At 45.7% G+C, this 19349-nt stretch overlaps 1 protein-coding gene across 1 annotated transcript in view; it reads right to left on the bottom strand.

Moving 5' to 3' along the window:
* VWA3B (von Willebrand factor A domain containing 3B) overlaps positions 1–19349 on the bottom strand; it is a 2300294-nt gene that overhangs the window by 1550925 nt on the left and 730020 nt on the right. The window contains exon 11 of the mRNA XM_069636259.1: positions 2247–2429. Within this exon, the coding sequence (XP_069492360.1) occupies positions 2247–2429 (183 nt within the window). The remainder of the gene's footprint in view (positions 1–2246; positions 2430–19349) is intronic.

The following is a 19349-nucleotide window of genomic DNA, read 5'->3' as shown; positions in this document are numbered from 1 at the left end:
AGGAAATGACACACGCTTGGCATTTCGATTCCCATTTCCTGTCTTCACCCTCGCGGATGAGCCTGCTTCCCAAAAAGGTACTTTCACTTCCGAAGGAAACAGAAGGAGAGCCTTTCTTCCATACTGATCATCTCCTTTCACCTTTTAGCCATCCAAACCATTAGCAGATTAAATCACACTCGGACAACAGAATTCAGAGGGTATTAATACAGCGCTCTCTAGCAACCTATCTGAAGCCCATCCTGCTCCGCTCCCAAGCAACACAGGTTTTTTTCCCCCCACAAGGGTTTTCCTGGCACGTTCTTCTTTTGCCAGGTTCCTACCGGTGGGAGAAGAGCATGACAGGTGGACTTCTCATACTTCCAGCTGCGATTGAAAACCAGGTCAGTCTGTATTGATGTTTACTATCTGATGGACACTAATCTGGTTGTTGTGAGCACATTATCATAAACCTATAGCATAACACATTTTGGTACAGTGCGGAGCCGGTACCACCCCATGTTAGGCTAGAGAGGGGCTTGGCGAGTGGCTCTGAGCTGCAAACCCTAGTGATGATTGGAGGCTATGTACCAGACAAATTACAAGATCCAATGGGCACTACACTTCTTGTTCGGAAGAAGTTGTTTGGCCGATTTGGGGTTGCCGCCCAGTACGATAGGAATCTACCCATTTGGCACAACCCATCCCTAAACCCTACCATGGACACCAACATCTGCAAAACCTGTCAGGCGGCTCGCTTTCATATTCTGGGGGACGTGTTCAAAGAACGCTTCATCGACTGGGACAGTGTTGGGACTAGGTTGTGGGGCGGGGGCCCGCTGCAACTTTTCTCCAACCATTGCATGAGAGCAGCCTTTCGCCACAGATGGGCCTCGTTCCCAGAGGATCCCTTCCCACATGTGTGTCTAACATGCATAACTAACTCAGTTGGGACGGGAAGAGGGATATCAACCCTCTAAAGACTAATGCAGCAACATACGCTGCCAGAGGTATCTGCTACCAGGCTCAAATGGGGACGGGATCTACAGATGAAGTTTATGGATGAGCAATGTGCTAATGTGTTTAGGCGCACAGGAGAGGTTTCCTTCAGTTCTTAGTTTCGGCTCATTCACTTTAAAGTCCTCAATCGCTACACAGCACACCAGCTAGGATCACACTCTTTATCCCAAGGGAGGAACGCAGGTGTCCCAGGTGTCAGGCAGTCAAAGCGGATCTGTTACATATGTTGTGGTCATGTACAGAGCTAGGATCCTATTAAGAAGGGGTTTGAAGTGCCCTAACTGAAATTACAGGTCTTTAGGTGCAAACAGCTCCACGTGCATGCATGCTGGGTACAGTGGGTAGAATGTCTGTTGTTGATCGCAGACTAATTCATCTAGGTCTGCTATTGTCCAAACGCTGTATTTTGCTGAGATGGAAAAAAACATTTGGCCCCATCAGTGGATATGAAGATGACCAGTATGATATGGGCGAATGACATGGAGGAATTGCATATTACCATGCTCGCACTGGGTTTCCACCCCAAGGAAATTTGGAGTGCTTTCTGGAACTGCTTGCATGCTCAGGCAGGCGAGGTGCAGATGCACCTAGAAGAGGCGCCGGTGGGGTCAAGTCCATAGTCTATGTAACTTTACCAAAATGTAATGTTTTACACTTGCAGCTGTCGCTCAAATTTTTCTGATGCTGTCATCCCCTGTATCATTTTTGATTTGATTTGTAATGAACTTTTTACAACCAACTGCTTAGTAAAAAAATATATTTACATTTAAAACATATATATATCATTCAGGTCACTGGAAAACTCTAAAACCTAGGGACTATTACAGCCACATCCTACGGGGATAAAAGTTTGTACAATTGGTCTGAGTATTCGTCACAAGATAATATCATTGAGGTGTAGGTGTACTTGTCTACATTGGAAGGACATGAGGGGGTGAAGGGTGTTTGGTGGGATAATCCTAATCATTTAAGGGGTCACAGTGTGTCAGCTTCGGTAAAGTTTCATCAGACTGGTAATGGTTGTTGAGACATGTACAAATGATAACAGCTGACCGTCTGTGAACAACCTTTCCCTCTCAGCCATGCTTAATACTCAGCAGTATGACATAAGGTTCTCCTATCAATCAGCTAGAGCTTTGGAAGAAGGAAGCCTCTTGCCCAAATCCCCTGAGAAACCCTGAACACTACAACGGCATCAATTAGGATAACCAACCAACAGATTCCATAAACAGAAAAGGATTTCGTACCACAAAAGCCTGTGGAGCCTCGGGATCTCTCCATTCTGAACTGTAGCAGTGGAACCGTCCTCCGGTCTTGTTGGAAAGCTCGTATAAGAAGCTATTTGCTTCTGTATCATCACAGTTGAAAGAAATAGTGTGAATAGGGACTGGATGCTGAAGCTGGATTTGGGCCATGATTGTTTCAGGAGGCTGCAAGAAAAAAGAATGGGATCAAAACATGCAATCATGTTAGCGGGTAGTAGTGTCTTTGCTAAAGTGTATTTTTAAAGCTTTACTTAAATATAATTTCAAAAGGGAAACCTATTTTCCAACGTGTGTCAATTGCACAACTGTTTCAGTTGCTCACTGCATTCAGCCCAGACTCACATTACTCTAAGAGCTCAGTGCATGCTATTCCTAATTCTTCTGCCCTGTTTTAACATTTTTTTTTAAGTTGGTGAGGTAACATTAACACTACAATATACAGAGGCTGGGCCTGCGGCTCAAGACTAATGCAATCACTGTAGGGATTTGTGTTTGACTTCCTAGCCTCAGGTTGGAGCCCTGGCAGGTCTTCAACCTGGAGCTATGAAGCCAGATGTTCACTTTGTGGAACAGATAGTCAATAGGCCTCATTACGACCCAGGCGGTAAGTTACCGCCTGGGTCGTACCTTTACCACCATGGCGTAAACTATGTTTACGCCATGGTGGTTGGCGGACTTACCGCCCCATTCCGAGGTTGGCGGGGCGGTAAGTCCCCAATCCCCATTTACCCTTCCCCATTCCCATTTTTGCCCCATAGGGCATAATGGGAGTGGGGAAGGCGTTAATTACGCCACCGTAAATTACGGTGGCGTAATTAACAATATGGTCCCTTAGCGCCATGGATTTTAACACCTGCTAAATGCAGGTGTTAAATCCTCCATGGCGCTAAGGGACCTCGGAATCAGGCGGTAAGGGTCGGCGCTGTTTACGCCGCCGTAAACCCCTTACCGCCTGGGTCCTAATGAGGCCCAATATCATTGATGATTTGTGCAACCCAAAATTTGGTCAATAACTGTGTCTTTGTTCACTACTGTACCTCACAAGTCTTGTTCCGTGATGAAGCTGTTGCTCATGTGAAAAATTGTCCTACTATTTCTGAACACTTTGCACAATCACATATCTGCAGCATTCTGGGTCTTTATGGCAGCATAAGAATGCTGGAAGTAAGGATTCTGGCTACTGGATTCCCATTTACCACTGCCAAACTGGGTGGCTGGGGGGGAGGGAATAAATGGAGAGAGGGAGACAACGGTAAGTGTAGGATCTGGGACCCTGTAATGCATTCATTATTATTATTAATTATTATTATTATTATTATTATTATTATTCTTTATTTGTTTACAGTTCAAAGAACTTTAACAAATAAAACATGTACAAATATCATCCCATAAATAATCTAAAACAAAACTACCAACAATCTGTAGGTTAATCACAAAAATATTTGATAGTGTTAACAATGCTAATACATGCCATGTGCACTTTTTGTTAAAACATCAAAGCGAGCAAAGCAAGACATTTCTATAAAACAGCAACATGTTACTTAACACAGTTAAAAGTATTTTCCAAGTTCCATTTAAGATGTTATCTAATCTTATAAAATCAAAGACCAAGATTCACGATTTCATATAATACAGTCCAACATACAGTCTGCCCTACTCCTTGGATCAATCCATGTCTATTATTTCATTTTCTAAAGTGGCTTAATGCCCAAGTGCTTTTTCTACTGCTTTCAAAACCGAATAAAGTGAATGTGCATGTGGTTCGATTCCGAGTTTAAACAGTAATCTCAGAACGAGTCTGACTTTGTCAAATCTTAATTATGTAATCTTTCACCTACTAAACACATGTAGACCAACCCCAATTGCCTACACTCTGTCATGAAGTGTCTTGCTGTTTCCATGTGTTCAGGGTATTTACATATCCATCATAGTCTCAACTGTTTCGGGATGCCCATTTGTGGGCCTCTGATTGAAAATAACAGCATTTTGATAATTCTCAATCTCCGCAGGAAATAGAGTACCGCTGGATTAGGGCTCAAAAGAAGGTATGTTTGCAGCTTCATGTATATATGGACAACATGGGCCACAGTATGATAATTATGAAGGCTTGACAAGTGGGTACAGTTTTTAGTGCAATCCCATTTGTTAGCCTTTCGGAAGAGCGAAGCCTTAACTGAATCAAAATTGGACCAGGATTCTGGTCTGGGCGTCCAATTTACAATGCAGAATAATTCCAAGGTTAAAGGTTAAACATTCTTCCTGCCTCTACTATGCCCCTGTCCACAGTTCTTGCCCAATTCATTTAATAATAGGCATAAAGGTGTCATTTTAGACTTCACGTATAAGGCTCCTCTTGTCTTTTGCAATTAGGTGCTCAAAAACACGATCCCAAGTTAGATACTCTATTGAAGTGGTGGCTGCTAGGTTTAGAGCTGTACGCCAAAATGTCCCTTCTAAATGGTCTAGCCAACCAAGATCCCTCATTGATATGGCCTCCAGTCCATACAGTATCATGGGGGTATAAAATTGCTTATAAAATATCAGAATTTCCTGAATCGTGTACCCTGTTGGGCTGTTAACAAATTTCCTAAGTAGTAGCGTCAATTGTTGCGCTTTCCTTGTTTTGATCTCAATTATACCCAAATAGGAGTTCTTGTTGTTCATTTCAAGCCACAAATATATATAATTGTCTGCATAATCAATCTTGCCCAACTTGATGATCATAACCGTTTTATGCACCTTTTTACTTGAATGGAGCATGCATTTAGTCTTTGCAAGATTTACCATGAGTCAATTTTCCTGTGCATGAGCACAAATTTCATTTAGCATTTTTTCCAATGCCACTAAGTGTATGATCAAACAGCACTAGGTTAACAGCATTCCGCATGCTCCTGATATTTTCGGTCCCTAGTTTGGTTGGGCAGTTTGACTTTGCCAAGAGGCAGGCTGGAAGGTCAGCGAGATATAAGTTAAATAGCAGGGGAGCCAACACACATTCTTGTTTGACTCCCCTGCTTATACCCATCAGCCTGGAGGTACTCCCCTTGTTGTTCAGGCAAACCCTAGCTTGGGTTTTATTGTGCATGAGCCGGATAGCGTATATTAGCCAATGTGGGCAGCCCATCACCCGTATCTTGTTCCACAGAATCTCACGGTCTACCCGGTCAAAAGCGGCTTTGAAATCCACAAAAGATATATATAATGAGGGTCTGTCTTTTCCCACAATCCTTTTTTGCAACATATCCAGCAACCTAATATTGTGAGTTGTTACAGAGCCGGGTCGGAAACCTGTTTGAAATTTGTATAGTTCTCTGGATACCTCGGCCCAACTCTGCAATTCTCTCAACAAAAATGTTCCAAACAGTTTGCCCGTAACATCCAACATTGGCAGCAGTCTTTAGTTGTCAGGGATTTTCCTGTACCCTTTTTTATAGATTGGGACCAACACAGACTGCTGCCAAGATACCGGTATTAGATGTGTGGTACAAACTCTCTTGAACAATACCGAAAGGATAGCTGCCCAAACCTCTGGGGTATTTTTCAACACCAAATTAGACAAACCGTTTGGACCAGGTGCTTTTCAATTTGGTTATGGCCTCCACTATCGACTCGTAAGTATTCCTTACGGGCCACTCTTGAAAAGGGTCAGGGTCCACTGGGACAGTGGGGGGAGTATATTCTTCACTGTCTTGTAAATAGGCCTCCCAGGCTTTTCTTTTTGTGGGGTTTACTATGGACTTAGCCCTCTTGCCCTTTACTTGCGACAATATTTACCAAGTTGAGCGCATGTTTCTAGACTTGAGGGCCCCTAGGATCTGTTGCCACTGTGCATTCTTGATGGAAAAGCCCCAGTGCTTCAGCCAATTACGGTATCTGTTCTTTTCCCTTTTTACCAGTGCAAGTGGTTTCTCTATAAGGATGATGTAGAACGCTCAGTGGTTCTAATTGTTGTTCTTAGGGTACGTTGTTCAGTCTTGGACAACTATATTGAAGATCTTTATGAGACACTTCTCTGTGACAGCAAAGCAATTACCCCTAATAACACATGTGTCTTCAGGTAGCCTCTTCAACCAACTCTCAAACTCATTAGAGGTTCATTCTTTAAAAATGTCCATGTCATGATTGTCGACAATGACTACGGCTTGTGAGACTCGCTGGAGGTTTACAGATAACCAGAAAATGCAGTTGTCTGAAAAATGTCGGTCAATTCCCCCACTTATCTTGGGCTGGATTTCCATGGGTTACATGTCTATAGTCAACGATAATACTGCATGGTCGCTATTTACTTCAGGGGTTATTTTAAGTTCCAGAGTCCACTCTAGGGTAGCATTATTACCAAATAAGTAATCTAGAGGGGCCTTGGTCTGCCCATTACTCCAAGTAAACTGTCCTGGACCGTCGTCTCTAGCTCCACCATTTAGCAAACACATGTCCCAATCACCCATGGAATCCACCCAACGTTTTGCTTTACCATTTCCATTTGGCTGCAACATAACACTACCACATGCAACATTTTAGCACTCTGCGCACTTGTTTTCATCAAGGCACCTAGCATTTAGGTTGTCCCCCTTCACCTTCCCACATAGACAAGATCTCTTCTATGTCTTCTAGGATTTCCTGAGTGTTACTAATACCAGGAGGGGCTTAAACATTGATAAGGGGCATTTTATCACTTGTGTTAGCATTGCCTGTTTGCACTTTTACTGCCATCATGTTTCCATGTGATGTCGGCGAAAAAAAGATTTTAGATTTAAAGGCGTTTGATACGCCAATGATGAGACCTCCAAAGGGTTTCCCCCGTAAAACCTATCATCCAATATTTCGTATGTCTCAAAGCCATCTACCACAATCATGGAGATCAGCCAAGTCTCTTGTAACATAAAGATGTCGTTTGGTATTAACATCTTGATGGAACTGTTCTGGTCCAACAAGTGTGAGTGGCCCCTAGTATTCCAACACATGATTTTTATACTTAATTTAAACTCAATACCATGCGGGCGGAAGAGACCCTTCAGCCAAGCCCATCCCTTTTCGTCGTCATTATTAATGACCAGAGAGGCGGCTTTAACTTTTGGGCTCTCATGCCTGGCATTAGTAGCACACTTTTGACATTTCACACAACACCCAGTTAGGACTTCTTTAACCATTTCTTTATCCAATGTGTAGCCAAGACTTATTAGTGTGGTTTTTGTGAGACCGTATTAGTTGGACAGTTTCTGGCAGGATGCAATGGATGCGCAATATATTGCCAATAACAGTTGCTAAGGGTTCCACAAAGACAAAATCAGTAGAATTCAGGGGTTAGGACGAAATTACCCAAGTAGAAAAGTCCTACCACCAAAAGTCTGACCGCCATTTATTCGCATTTCGGGGGGAGTTAATAAAAATGTATAGGTGTAAGGTGGGTGGTGTAACGCTCACCTGATTCCCGTAGAGGCGCCGGTCTTGACTGGGCGTATACCGTATCTTCAAAGGTGATGTGCAACACGCGGCTGGCTCTTTGGGCTGGACCTCTGTGCACTGTATGTCTGACTTGAAGGGTGAGATGTCTGCAGATAGAAAATATGGGATTAAGGAACTGGGTTATTGAATGTCTCTCTCTTCTTTCCTTTCTCTTCTCCTGTAGAACCCCAAAGGTTAACGCTCTCACCTTAGGTAAGTGAATGCCGTGCTCTCCATCTGCCTCGGGGCAGGGTGCTGTAACCAGTTTCTTCACTGCATAAGGGGAGCAGGCCTCTTGACTTCAGAGGACTGCTGTCCGTCGTTTACTGCACAAACGGTAAGTTTCGAGTAACTCTAATGTCTTTAAAGTCTTTAGTAATGACGTTTCTTGTTTTGCAGGGTTCCGGCGATGGCGGATGACGGGCTGAAGTGAGTTGAAGATGGAGCCCGTGTGATGAATAGAAGCGCCTGGAAGCACGTAAGTAAGCGCTTGTTGCCTGCTTCACGATGCGCTCTAACTGTCTTTTTATTTTGCAGGTACAAGTTCGGAGCGGCTGCCGGGTGCCGGAATACCCACTGGGTTAGATGTGGAAAGGAGTAATGGCACGTGAGTATTAAAGTTCCCCAATGTCTTTAAACGCACCTTGTTTTGTCTTTCAGATGCGGGATGCAGCGCCGAAGGCCTCCGGAGCGTGCGAAGAGTTGGTAAGCTTTTGTCTTTCAGATGCCGGAATGCAGAGTGAAGACCTCCGGAGCGCACGAAGAGTAGGTAAGCCTTTGTCCTTCAGATGCCGGAATGCACCGCGAGGCGTTGGTGACAGCCGATGGACCAGGTAAGTGAAGAGCTGTCACTGAAGACCGTAATGCTAACCTGTTCTTTCTTGTCTTTATAGGTGTTGCTGAAGACTGGATTCAGGATGGTAAGCCTTTTTCCTTAGGCCCAGGATCAGATGCAGAAGACACGATGAGCGTTCTGCTGCAGAGGATGCAGAATAACGCAAAGCAAGATTCATCCATCGGGTGTGGTTTAAATAGCCTCCTGTAGTGCTTAGGTGTCTCCTTCCACAGCCACGCCTAGTAAGAAAAGAGTTCCTGCTTTCCAGAAGAGTTCCAGTGTTCTGAATCTAGGGAGTGGCTCCTGCCCCACCCAACATGAAAAGTAGTTCCAAACAGAAGAGGATCAGAGGCTCAACTGGCAGGCAAGTAAGCAGCATGGTCTGCTGCAGGTAAGTCCACCCAAGCATTATGAGCCCGGCGCTTCCAGCGCTGGGACTGGGCATATTTATGAGCCTGGTGCCACTGGCGCCAGGACTGGGTCCAAAAGGTCCCAATTGGGACTGGTTGGCACTCGGAACCTGGGTTATGGATCTGCTTCCAAGGGAGTTGGGAAAACCCTGACCTTTTGGAAGCAGAGATCATGACAGCATCCCCCCTCAAGGCCCCTCCCAAACCGGGCTCCTCAGGGGGTTTTGGCTTGTCAGGAAATGTTCGGTGAAATCTTTTGATTAGGCGAGGAGCGTGGACATATTCAGCAGGTTCCCAGGATCTCTCTTGGGGGCCGTAGCCTTTCCAGTCAATTAGGTAAAATAGTTTAGATTTGGAGATCTTGGAGTCCAGAATGCTTTTGACTTCAAACTCGAGTTCTCCATCAACTAGGATAGGTTTTGGAGATTTAGTTAGTCGGGTTTGAGGTTGCACGGGTTTTAATAGAGAGACGTGGAAGACCGGATGTATCTTCATGTGCGGGGGCAAGTCCAACTTGACCGCTACTGGGTTTACTATGGTAGTGATGGAATAGGGACCAAGGTATCTTGGGTTGAATGTGCGTGGCCCTTTTAGAGGTAGATGTTTGGTGGATAACCAGACTTGATCCCCTACTTGATATTGAGGGGCTTCCTTCCGATGTTGATCTGCTCCTTTCTTGTATTGTTCTTTAGCCCTTTGAAGGTGACAAACAGCTTCCTTAAAGGCTTGGGTGATTGTAGAATGCAGGTAGTCTACTGCTGGTGTTTCAAGATCTTGGAGGGGATCCAACTCCGAGGTTCGAGGGTGACTGCCGTACAAAAGAAAAAACGGGGTTTTCCCAGTTCCCGAATGGACAGAGTTATTGAAGGCATATTCGGCTATCCAAAGGATGTCTTTCCAAGTTTTTTCAGTTTGTTGCAGCATGCAGCGTAAATACTGTTCCAGAGTTTGATTGGTCCTCTCGGTTTGTCCGTCGGTCTGAGGGTGGTGACTGGTCGATAGTCTCACATCAATTTGAGCCGACCGACAGCAACTTCGCCAAAAATGAGAAATAAATTGACTACCTCGATCCGAAATTAGAACCGAAGGAAAACCGTGCAGTCGGACGATGTTTTCGAGAAATTCTCGGGCCATAGTTGCTGCTGTTGGCAAGCCTTTGAGCGGAATGAAATGCGCCATCTTGGAGAATAAGTCCACGATTACTAGAATTGTATTGTATCCGGAGCATGGAGGTAGATCGGTGATGAAGTCCATAGAAAGCGTATGCCAAGGGCGAGGTGGGATGTCAATAGGGCGTAAGAGGCCTGCTGGTCTTTCCTTTTGACTCTTGTTTTGGGCGCATACTCCACAGGACATTATAAAGTCTCTGATATCTTTTTTCCAAGACGGCCACCAGAAGTAGCGCTTGATCTTTTCTGAGGTCTTGGCCATACCGGGATGTCCTTCCATTAAAGAATCGTGATAACAAGCGATTACTTTTTTCTGTAAATCTGTGCTGGGTAGGTATAATCGTTCTTGGAAATACAATAAGTTGTCCTTTACTGCAAAGTCCTTTCCCTGCAGATGCCAATTCTGTATGTCTGCTGGAGTTACAAGTTGCCTGGCTTTATCCTTAACTTCCTCTATGGATTCTGTGGCGATTACACCCAGAATTCTTTGTTCGGGAATGATTGGTACAGGTTTAGGGTTGATCAAGTGTTCTTCCACTCCCATCCGAGAAAGGGCATCAGCTTTACCGTTCTTTGTACCAGGTCGATAGGTAATTATGAAGTCAAACTCGGCAAAGAATAATGCCCAACGGAGTTGTCTAGAGGATTGGGCTTTTGCGGTTTTCAAATATTGCAGGTTTCGGTGATCCGTAATCACAGTAACGGTGTGTCGGGCCCCCAGCAGATAATGCCGCCAAGCCTTAAAGGCAGACTTGATAGCCAGAAGTTCCTTGTCAGTAATCGTGTAATTGATTTCAGGAGGCGAGAATTTGCGGGACCAAAATGCCACGGGATGCAACTGATTGGTTACCGGGTCCTTTTGTGATAGAACTGCCCCCATGGCAAGGCTTGAAGCATCAGTTTCCACGATGTAGGGGAGTTCGGGGCGAGGGTGTTTTAAGATTGGTGCAGAGATAAATTTAGTCTTCAAATCCTGGAAAGCTTGTTCCGCCTCGGTAGACCATTCAAAACGTTTGTTTTTCTTTAATAAGGCAGTGATGGGCTGGACTATTCGAGAGAATTCGGGGATAAACCTGCGGTAAAAGTTAGCGAAGCCTAACATGCTTTGCACACCTTTTACGGAGGATGGTGATGGCCATTTGAGAACTGCATCGACCTTCTTTGAATCCATACGCACTCCGCCAGGTGATAATATGAATCCCAAGAATTCAACTTCAGTCACGTTGAAAACACATTTTTCCAACTTAGCGAAAAGTTTGTGTTGACGCAATCTTTCGAGGACCATTTTCACGTGTTTCCGATGTTCAGATTCCGATGAAGAATAAACGAGGATGTCGTCAATGTAAACAACAACACACACATCTATGAGCTCTCTGAGGACATCGTTCATAAAATATTGAAAGGCGGCCGGGGCATTGCAAAGTCCGAAGGGCATGACCTGATATTCAAATAGCCCATACTTGGTGCGGAAGGCCGTCTTCCATTCATCGCCCTCTTTTACTCGTACCAAGTGGTAAGCTCCTCTAAGATCCAGCTTTGTATATATGCATGCTTTTCTGACTTGGTCCAGGAGTTCAGGGATCAAAGGTAACGGATATCTATTCTTAACGGTGATCTGGTTCAGGGAGCGATAATCTATACAAGTTCTAAGGTCTCCTTCCTTTTTTGGAACGAAGAACAAAGCTGAAGAAGCAGGGGACTTGGAAGGACGAATAAACCCATTTGCCAGGTATTGATCCAGGTATTGTCGAAGGTGAAGGTTCTCAGGCTCAGTGAGGGCATAAATTCTACTACAAGGAGGAGTAGATCCAGGTATCAGGTCTATCTGGCAGTCATAAGACCTATGAGGAGGTAGAGAGTTAGCCTGATCCTTCCGGAAAACATCTTGGTATTCTAGGTATTCGGGAGGTACCTGGGGAGTCTCTGAAGAAATTGCTGCCAGTGCCACACCAGGTGGAGGGTGACAAGTAGAGACACATTCTGGAAACTGGACCGTTCTTGCTCGCCAATCGATCAGAGGATTGTGTTTCTCTAACCAAGGTATTCCTAGAATAATCTGAAACTGAGGGGCCTTGATCACATCGAACACGATCTTCTCATGGTGTCCATCTTGACTTACTAGCGTCACCTCTTGAGTGGTATGCGTTACTGGCCCGGAGGCTATCTCCGTACCATCCACCGTAGTAATGACGTCCTTTACAGCCTTGGGACAAAGAGTTAGATTCATCCTCAAAACCATTTCGTGATCCACATAATTGCCGATGGCACCGCTGTCGACGTAAGCTTCAATTGCATGTAATCGATCCGGATTATCAGGGCTAATGAGGACCATAGGTATCACGAAATGCGAGGTCACGGAACTGGTTTTCACGCTCGGCAAGAGGACCTCTATTCTTGTCGGGCGAGGTTGTTTCCCTGCTCAGAGTTTGTAACTTTGGTAACTGCAGCTCCTACTGCCTTCTTGGCAGGTTTCACCGGACAGTCTTGAAGAAAGTGCCCTGAGTTTCCGCAATAGAGGCATAATTGCAACTGTTTTCTCCTTTCCCGCTCCTTTTGTGTTAGAGGACCTTTCAGACCCCCTATTTGCATGGGTTCCCCGGAGTCTACGCCTTTGGAAGGAGTTGGAGGTTTGGAAAATACTCGAGCATCAAACTTGGAACGATCGGCCTTCCTGTTCTGCAGTCTGTGATCTATTTGAACGACTAAGTCTATATAGTCCGAACAATCTTGTGGGGGATTCACTACTTGGGCTAACACATCTTTGAGCTCTCCACGTAGACCTCTATAAAACAGCGTAATCCTTTTGTCCTTAGGCCATTGAGTTTCCACTATCAGTCTGTTGAAAGACGCAATATAAGCCAAAAGGTCTTGATTACCTTGTCGCAACGAAAGAAGCTCATTGTCCAAGGCCTGCCCCTGTGAATGTCTTGCGAACAGTTTTTCCATACTGAGCTGAAAAGCTTGAAAATCATGGAGGACCGGATCATCTTGATTTACTAGAGGGATCGACCAGTCTGCCGCATTGCCACTAAGGTACGAAAGCACGAAAGCTACTTTAGCTTGATCAGTTGGAAAGGCTGCTGGCCGGCATAAGAAATGCAACCAGCACTGATTGATAAATACTGCAAACCTCTTTGGGTCACCAGAAAATCGTTCGGGCGGAGCCAGAGGTACATTCCCAGGTAGGTTGATCTGCACTGGATTCATAGAGGATGTAGAAGGAAGATTTCCCCCAGATGCGGGTAACGGGGTCTGTCCGGCTTGTGACTGTAGCAATTGTCTAGCGAGATCATCTGTTAGCTCCTTGGAAATAATCAGTTCCCTTCTTAGAGCGTTTGTTTCCTGACGGGCTGCATGCACTTCTGCCCTTAGTTCCCCAAGTAACTGGGCTAGCTGGTCGGTATCCGAGGTTTCCATAGCGCCTGGACGGGAGTTTTGTGGTAGGCTTTGCGTTCTGTAACGCTCACCTGATTCCCGTAGAGGCGCCGGTCTTGACTGGGCGTATACCGTATCTTCAAAGGTGATGTGCAACACGTGGCTGGCTCTTTGGGCTGGACCTCTGTGCACTGTATGTCTGACTTGAAGGGTGAGATGTCTGCAGATAGAAAATATGGGATTAAGGAACTGGGTTATTGAATGTCTCTCTCTTCTTTCCTTTCTCTTCTCCTGTAGAACCCCAAAGGTTAACGCTCTCACCTTAGGTAAGTGAACGCCGTGCTCTCCATCTGCCTCGGGGCAGGGTGCTGTAACCAGTTTCTTCACTGGATAAGGGGAGCAGGCCTCTTGACTTCAGAGGACTGCTGTCCGTCGTTTACTGCACGAACGGTAAGTTTCGAGTAACTCTAATGTCTTTAAAGTCTTTAGTAATGATGTTTCTTGTTTTGCAGGGTTCCGGCGATGGCGGATGACGGGCTGAAGTGAGTTGAAGATGGAGCCCGTGTGATGAATAGAAGCGCCTGGAAGCACGTAAGTAAGCGCTTGTTGCCTGCTTCACGATGCGCTCTAACTGTCTTTTTATTTTGCAGGTACAAGTTCGGAGCGGCTGCCGGGTGCCGGAATACCCACTGGGTTAGATGTGGAAAGGAGTAATGGCACGTGAGTATTAAAGTTCCCCAATGTCTTTAAACGCACCTTGTTTTGTCTTTCAGATGCGGGATGCAGCGCCGAAGGCCTCCGGAGCGTGCGAAGAGTTGGTAAGCTTTTGTCTTTCAGATGCCGGAATGCAGAGTGAAGACCTCCGGAGCGCACGAAGAGTAGGTAAGCCTTTGTCCTTCAGATGCCGGAATGCACCGCGAGGCGTTGGTGACAGCCGATGGACCAGGTAAGTGAAGAGCTGTCACTGAAGACCGTAATGCTAACCTGTTCTTTCTTGTCTTTATAGGTGTTGCTGAAGACTGGATTCAGGATGGTAAGCCTTTTTCCTTAGGCCCAGGATCAGATGCAGAAGACACGATGAGCGTTCTGCTGCAGAGGATGCAGAATAACACAAAGCAAGATTCATCCATCGGGTGTGGTTTAAATAGCCTCCTGTAGTGCTTAGGTGTCTCCTTCCACAGCCACGCCTAGTAAGAAAAGAGTTCCTGCTTTCCAGAAGAGTTCCAGTGTTCTGAATCTAGGGAGTGGCTCCTGCCCCACCCAACATGAAAAGTAGTTCCAAACAGAAGAGGATCAGAGGCTCAACTGGCAGGCAAGTAAGCAGCATGGTCTGCTGCAGGTAAGTCCACCCAAGCATTATGAGCCCGGCGCTTCCAGCGCTGGGACTGGGCATATTTATGAGCCTGGTGCCACTGGCGCCAGGACTGGGTCCAAAAGGTCCCAATTGGGACTGGTTGGCACTCGGAACCTGGGTTATGGATCTGCTTCCAAGGGAGTTGGGAAAACCCTGACCTTTTGGAAGCAGAGATCATGACAGCATCCCCCCTCAAGGCCCCTCCCAAACCGGGCTCCTCAGGGGGTTTTGGCTTGTCAGGAAATGTTCGGTGAAATCTTTTGATTAGGCGAGGAGCGTGGACATATTCAGCAGGTTCCCAGGATCTCTCTTGGGGGCCGTAGCCTTTCCAGTCAATTAGGTAAAATAGTTTAGATTTGGAGATCTTGGAGTCCAGAATGCTTTTGACTTCAAACTCGAGTTCTCCATCAACTAGGATAGGTTTTGGAGATTTAGTTAGTCGGGTTTGAGGTTGCACGGGTTTTAATAGAGAGACGTGGAAGACCGGATGTATCTTCATGTGCGGGGGCAAGTCCAACTTGACCGCTACTGGGTTTACTATGGTAGTGATGGAATAGGGACCAAGGTATCTTGGGTTGAATGTGCGTGGCCCTTTTAGAGGTAGATGTTTGGTGGATAACCAGACTTGATCCCCTACTTGATATTGAGGGGCTTCCTTCCGATGTTGATCTGCTCCTTTCTTGTATTGTTCTTTAGCCCTTTGAAGGTGACAAACAGCTTCCTTAAAGGCTTGGGTGATTGTAGAATGCAGGTAGTCTACTGCTGGTGTTTCAAGATCTTGGAGGGGATCCAACTCCGAGGTTCGAGGGTGACTGCCGTACAAAAGAAAAAACGGGGTTTTCCCAGTTCCCGAATGGACAGAGTTATTGTAGGCATATTCGGCTATCCAAAGGATGTCTTTCCAAGTTTTTTCAGTTTGTTGCAGCATGCAGCGTAAATACTGTTCCAGAGTTTGATTGGTCCTCTCGGTTTGTCCGTCGGTCTGAGGGTGGTGACTGGTCGATAGTCTCACATCAATTTGAGCCGACCGACAGCAACTTCGCCAAAAATGAGAAATAAATTGACTACCTCGATCCGAAATTAGAACCGAAGGAAAACCGTGCAGTCGGACGATGTTTTCGAGAAATTCTCGGGCCTTAGTTGCTGCTGTTGGCAAGCCTTTGAGCGGAATGAAATGCGCCATCTTGGAGAATAAGTCCACGATTACTAGAATTGTATTGTATCCGGAGCATGGAGGTAGATCGGTGATGAAGTCCATAGAAAGCGTATGCCAAGGGCGAGGTGGGATGTCAATAGGGCGTAAGAGGCCTGCTGGTCTTTCCTTTTGACTCTTGTTTTGGGCGCATACTCCACAGGACATTATAAAGTCTCTGATATCTTTTTTCCAAGACGGCCACCAGAAGTAGCGCTTGATCTTTTCTGAGGTCTTGGCCATACCGGGATGTCCTTCCATTAAAGAATCGTGATAACAAGCGATTACTTTTTTCTGTAAATCTGTGCTGGGTAGGTATAATCGTTCTTGGAAATACAATAAGTTGTCCTTTACTGCAAAGTCCTTTCCCTGCAGATGCCAATTCTGTATGTCTGCTGGAGTTACAAGTTGCCTGGCTTTATCCTTAACTTCCTCTATGGATTCTGTTGCGATTACACCCAGAATTCTTTGTTCGGGAATGATTGGTACAGGTTTAGGGTTGATCAAGTGTTCTTCCACTCCCATCCGAGAAAGGGCATCAGCTTTACCGTTCTTTGTACCAGGTCGATAGGTAATTATGAAGTCAAACTCGGCAAAGAATAATGCCCAACGGAGTTGTCTAGAGGATTGGGCTTTTGCGGTTTTCAAATATTGCAGGTTTCGGTGATCCGTAACCACAGTAACGGTGTGTCGGGCCCCCAGCAGATAATGCCGCCAAGCCTTAAAGGCAGACTTGATAGCCAGAAGTTCCTTGTCAGTAATCGTGTAATTGATTTCAGGAGGCGAGAATTTGCGGGACCAAAATGCCACGGGATGCAACTGATTGGTTACCGGGTCCTTTTGTGATAGAACTGCCCCCATGGCAAGGCTTGAAGCATCAGTTTCCACGATGTAGGGGAGTTCGGGGCGAGGGTGTTTTAAGATTGGTGCAGAGATAAATTTAGTCTTCAAACCCTGGAAAGCTTGTTCCGCCTCGGTAGACCATTCAAAACGTTTGTTTTTCTTTAATAAGGCAGTGATGGGCTGGACTATTCGAGAGAATTCGGGGATAAACCTGCGGTAAAAGTTAGCGAAGCCTAACATGCTTTGCACACCTTTTACAGAGGATGGTGATGGCCATTTGAGAACTGCATCGACCTTCTTTGAATCCATACGCACTCCGCCAGGTGATAATATGAATCCCAAGAATTCAACTTCAGTCACGTTGAAAACACATTTTTCCAACTTAGCGAAAAGTTTGTGTTGACGCAATCTTTCGAGGACCATTTTCACGTGTTTCCGATGTTCAGATTCCGATGAAGAATAAACGAGGATGTCGTCAATGTAAACAACAACACACACATCTATGAGCTCTCTGAGGACATCGTTCATAAAATATTGAAAGGCGGCCGGGGCATTGCAAAGTCCGAAGGGCATGACCTGATATTCAAATAGCCCATACTGGGTGCGGAAGGCCGTCTTCCATTCATCGCCCTCTTTTACTCGTACCAAGTGGTAAGCTCCTCTAAGATCCAGCTTTGTATATATGCATGCTTTTCTGACTTGGTCCAGGAGTTCAGGGATCAAAGGTAACGGATATCTATTCTTAACGGTGATCTGGTTCAGGGAGCGATAATCTATACAAGTTCTAAGGTCTCCTTCCTTTTTTGGAACGAAGAACAAAGCTGAAGAAGCAGGGGACTTGGAAGGACGAATAAACCCATTTGCCAGGTATTGATCCAGGTATTGTCGAAGGTGAAGGTTCTCAGGCTCAGTGAGGGCATAAATTCTACTACAAGGAGGAGTAGATCCAGGTATCAGGTCTATCTGGCAGTCATAAGACCTATGAGGAGGTAGAGAGTTAGCCTGATCCTTCCGGAAAACATCTTGGTATTCTAGGTATTCGGGAGGTACCTGGGGAGTCTCTGAAGAAATTGCTGCCAGTGCCACACCAGGTGGAGGGTGACAAGTAGAGACACATTCTGGAAACTGGACCGTTCTTGCTCGCCAATCGATCAGAGGATTGTGTTTCTCTAACCAAGGTATTCCTAGAATAATCTGAAACTGAGGGGCCTTGATCACATCGAACACGATCTTCTCATGGTGTCCATCTTGACTTACTAGCGTCACCTCTTGAGTGGTATGCGTTACTGGCCCGGAGGCTATCTCCGTACCATCCACCGTAGTAATGACGTCCTTTACAGCCTTGGGACAAAGAGTTAGATTCATCCTCAAAACCATTTCGTGATCCACATAATTGCCGATGGCACCGCTGTCGACGTAAGCTTCAATTGCATGTAATCGATCCGGATTATCAGGGCTAATGAGGACCATAGGTATCACGAAATGCGAGGTCACGGAACTGGTTTTCACGCTCGGCAAGAGGACCTCTATTCTTGTCGGGCTAGGTCGTTTCCCTGCTCAGAGTTTGTAACTTTGGTAACTGCAGCTCCTACTGCCTTCTTGGCAGGTTTCACCGGACAGTCTTGAAGAAAGTGCCCTGAGTTTCCGCAATAGAGGCATAATTGCAACTGTTTTCTCCTTTCCCGCTCCTTTTGTGTTAGAGGACCTTTCAGACCCCCTATTTGCATGGGTTCCCCGGAGTCTACGCCTTTGGAAGGAGTTGGAGGTTTGGAAAATACTCGAGCATCAAACTTGGAACGATCGGCCTTCCTGTTCTGCAGTCTGTGATCTATTTGAACGACTAAGTCTATATAGTCCGAACAATCTTGTGGGGGATTCACTACTTGGGCTAACACATCTTTGAGCTCTCCACGTAGACCTCTATAAAACAGCGTAATCCTTTTGTCCTTAGGCCATTGAGTTTCCACTATCAGTCTGTTGAAAGACGCAATATAAGCCAAAAGGTCTTGATTACCTTGTTGCAACGAAAGAAGCTCATTGTCCAAGGCCTGCCCCTGTGAATGTCTTGCGAACAGTTTTTCCATACTGAGCTGAAAAGCTTGAAAATCATGGAGGACCGGATCATCTTGATTTACTAGAGGGATCGACCAGTCTGCCGCATTGCCACTAAGGTACGAAAGCACGAAAGCTACTTTAGCTTGATCAGTTGGAAAGGCTGCTGGCCGGCATAAGAAATGCAACCAGCACTGATTGATAAATACTGCAAACCTCTTTGGGTCACCAGAAAATCGTTCGGGCGGAGCCAGAGGTACATTCCCAGGTAGGTTGATCTGCACTGGATTCATAGAGGATGTAGAAGGAAGATTTCCCCCAGATGCGGGTAACGGGGTCTGTCCGGCTTGTGACTGTAGCAATTGTCTAGCGAGATCATCTGTTAGCTCCTTGGAAATAATCAGTTCCCTTCT

This window comes from Ambystoma mexicanum, chromosome 7p, assembly GCF_040938575.1.
Source record: "Ambystoma mexicanum isolate Mex_15411 chromosome 7p, UKY_AmexF1_1, whole genome shotgun sequence".
NCBI classification, from domain to species: domain Eukaryota; kingdom Metazoa; phylum Chordata; class Amphibia; order Caudata; family Ambystomatidae; genus Ambystoma; species Ambystoma mexicanum.
Note: the sequence above shows the minus strand (reverse complement) of the source record. Positions and strands in the feature narration are given on the sequence as shown.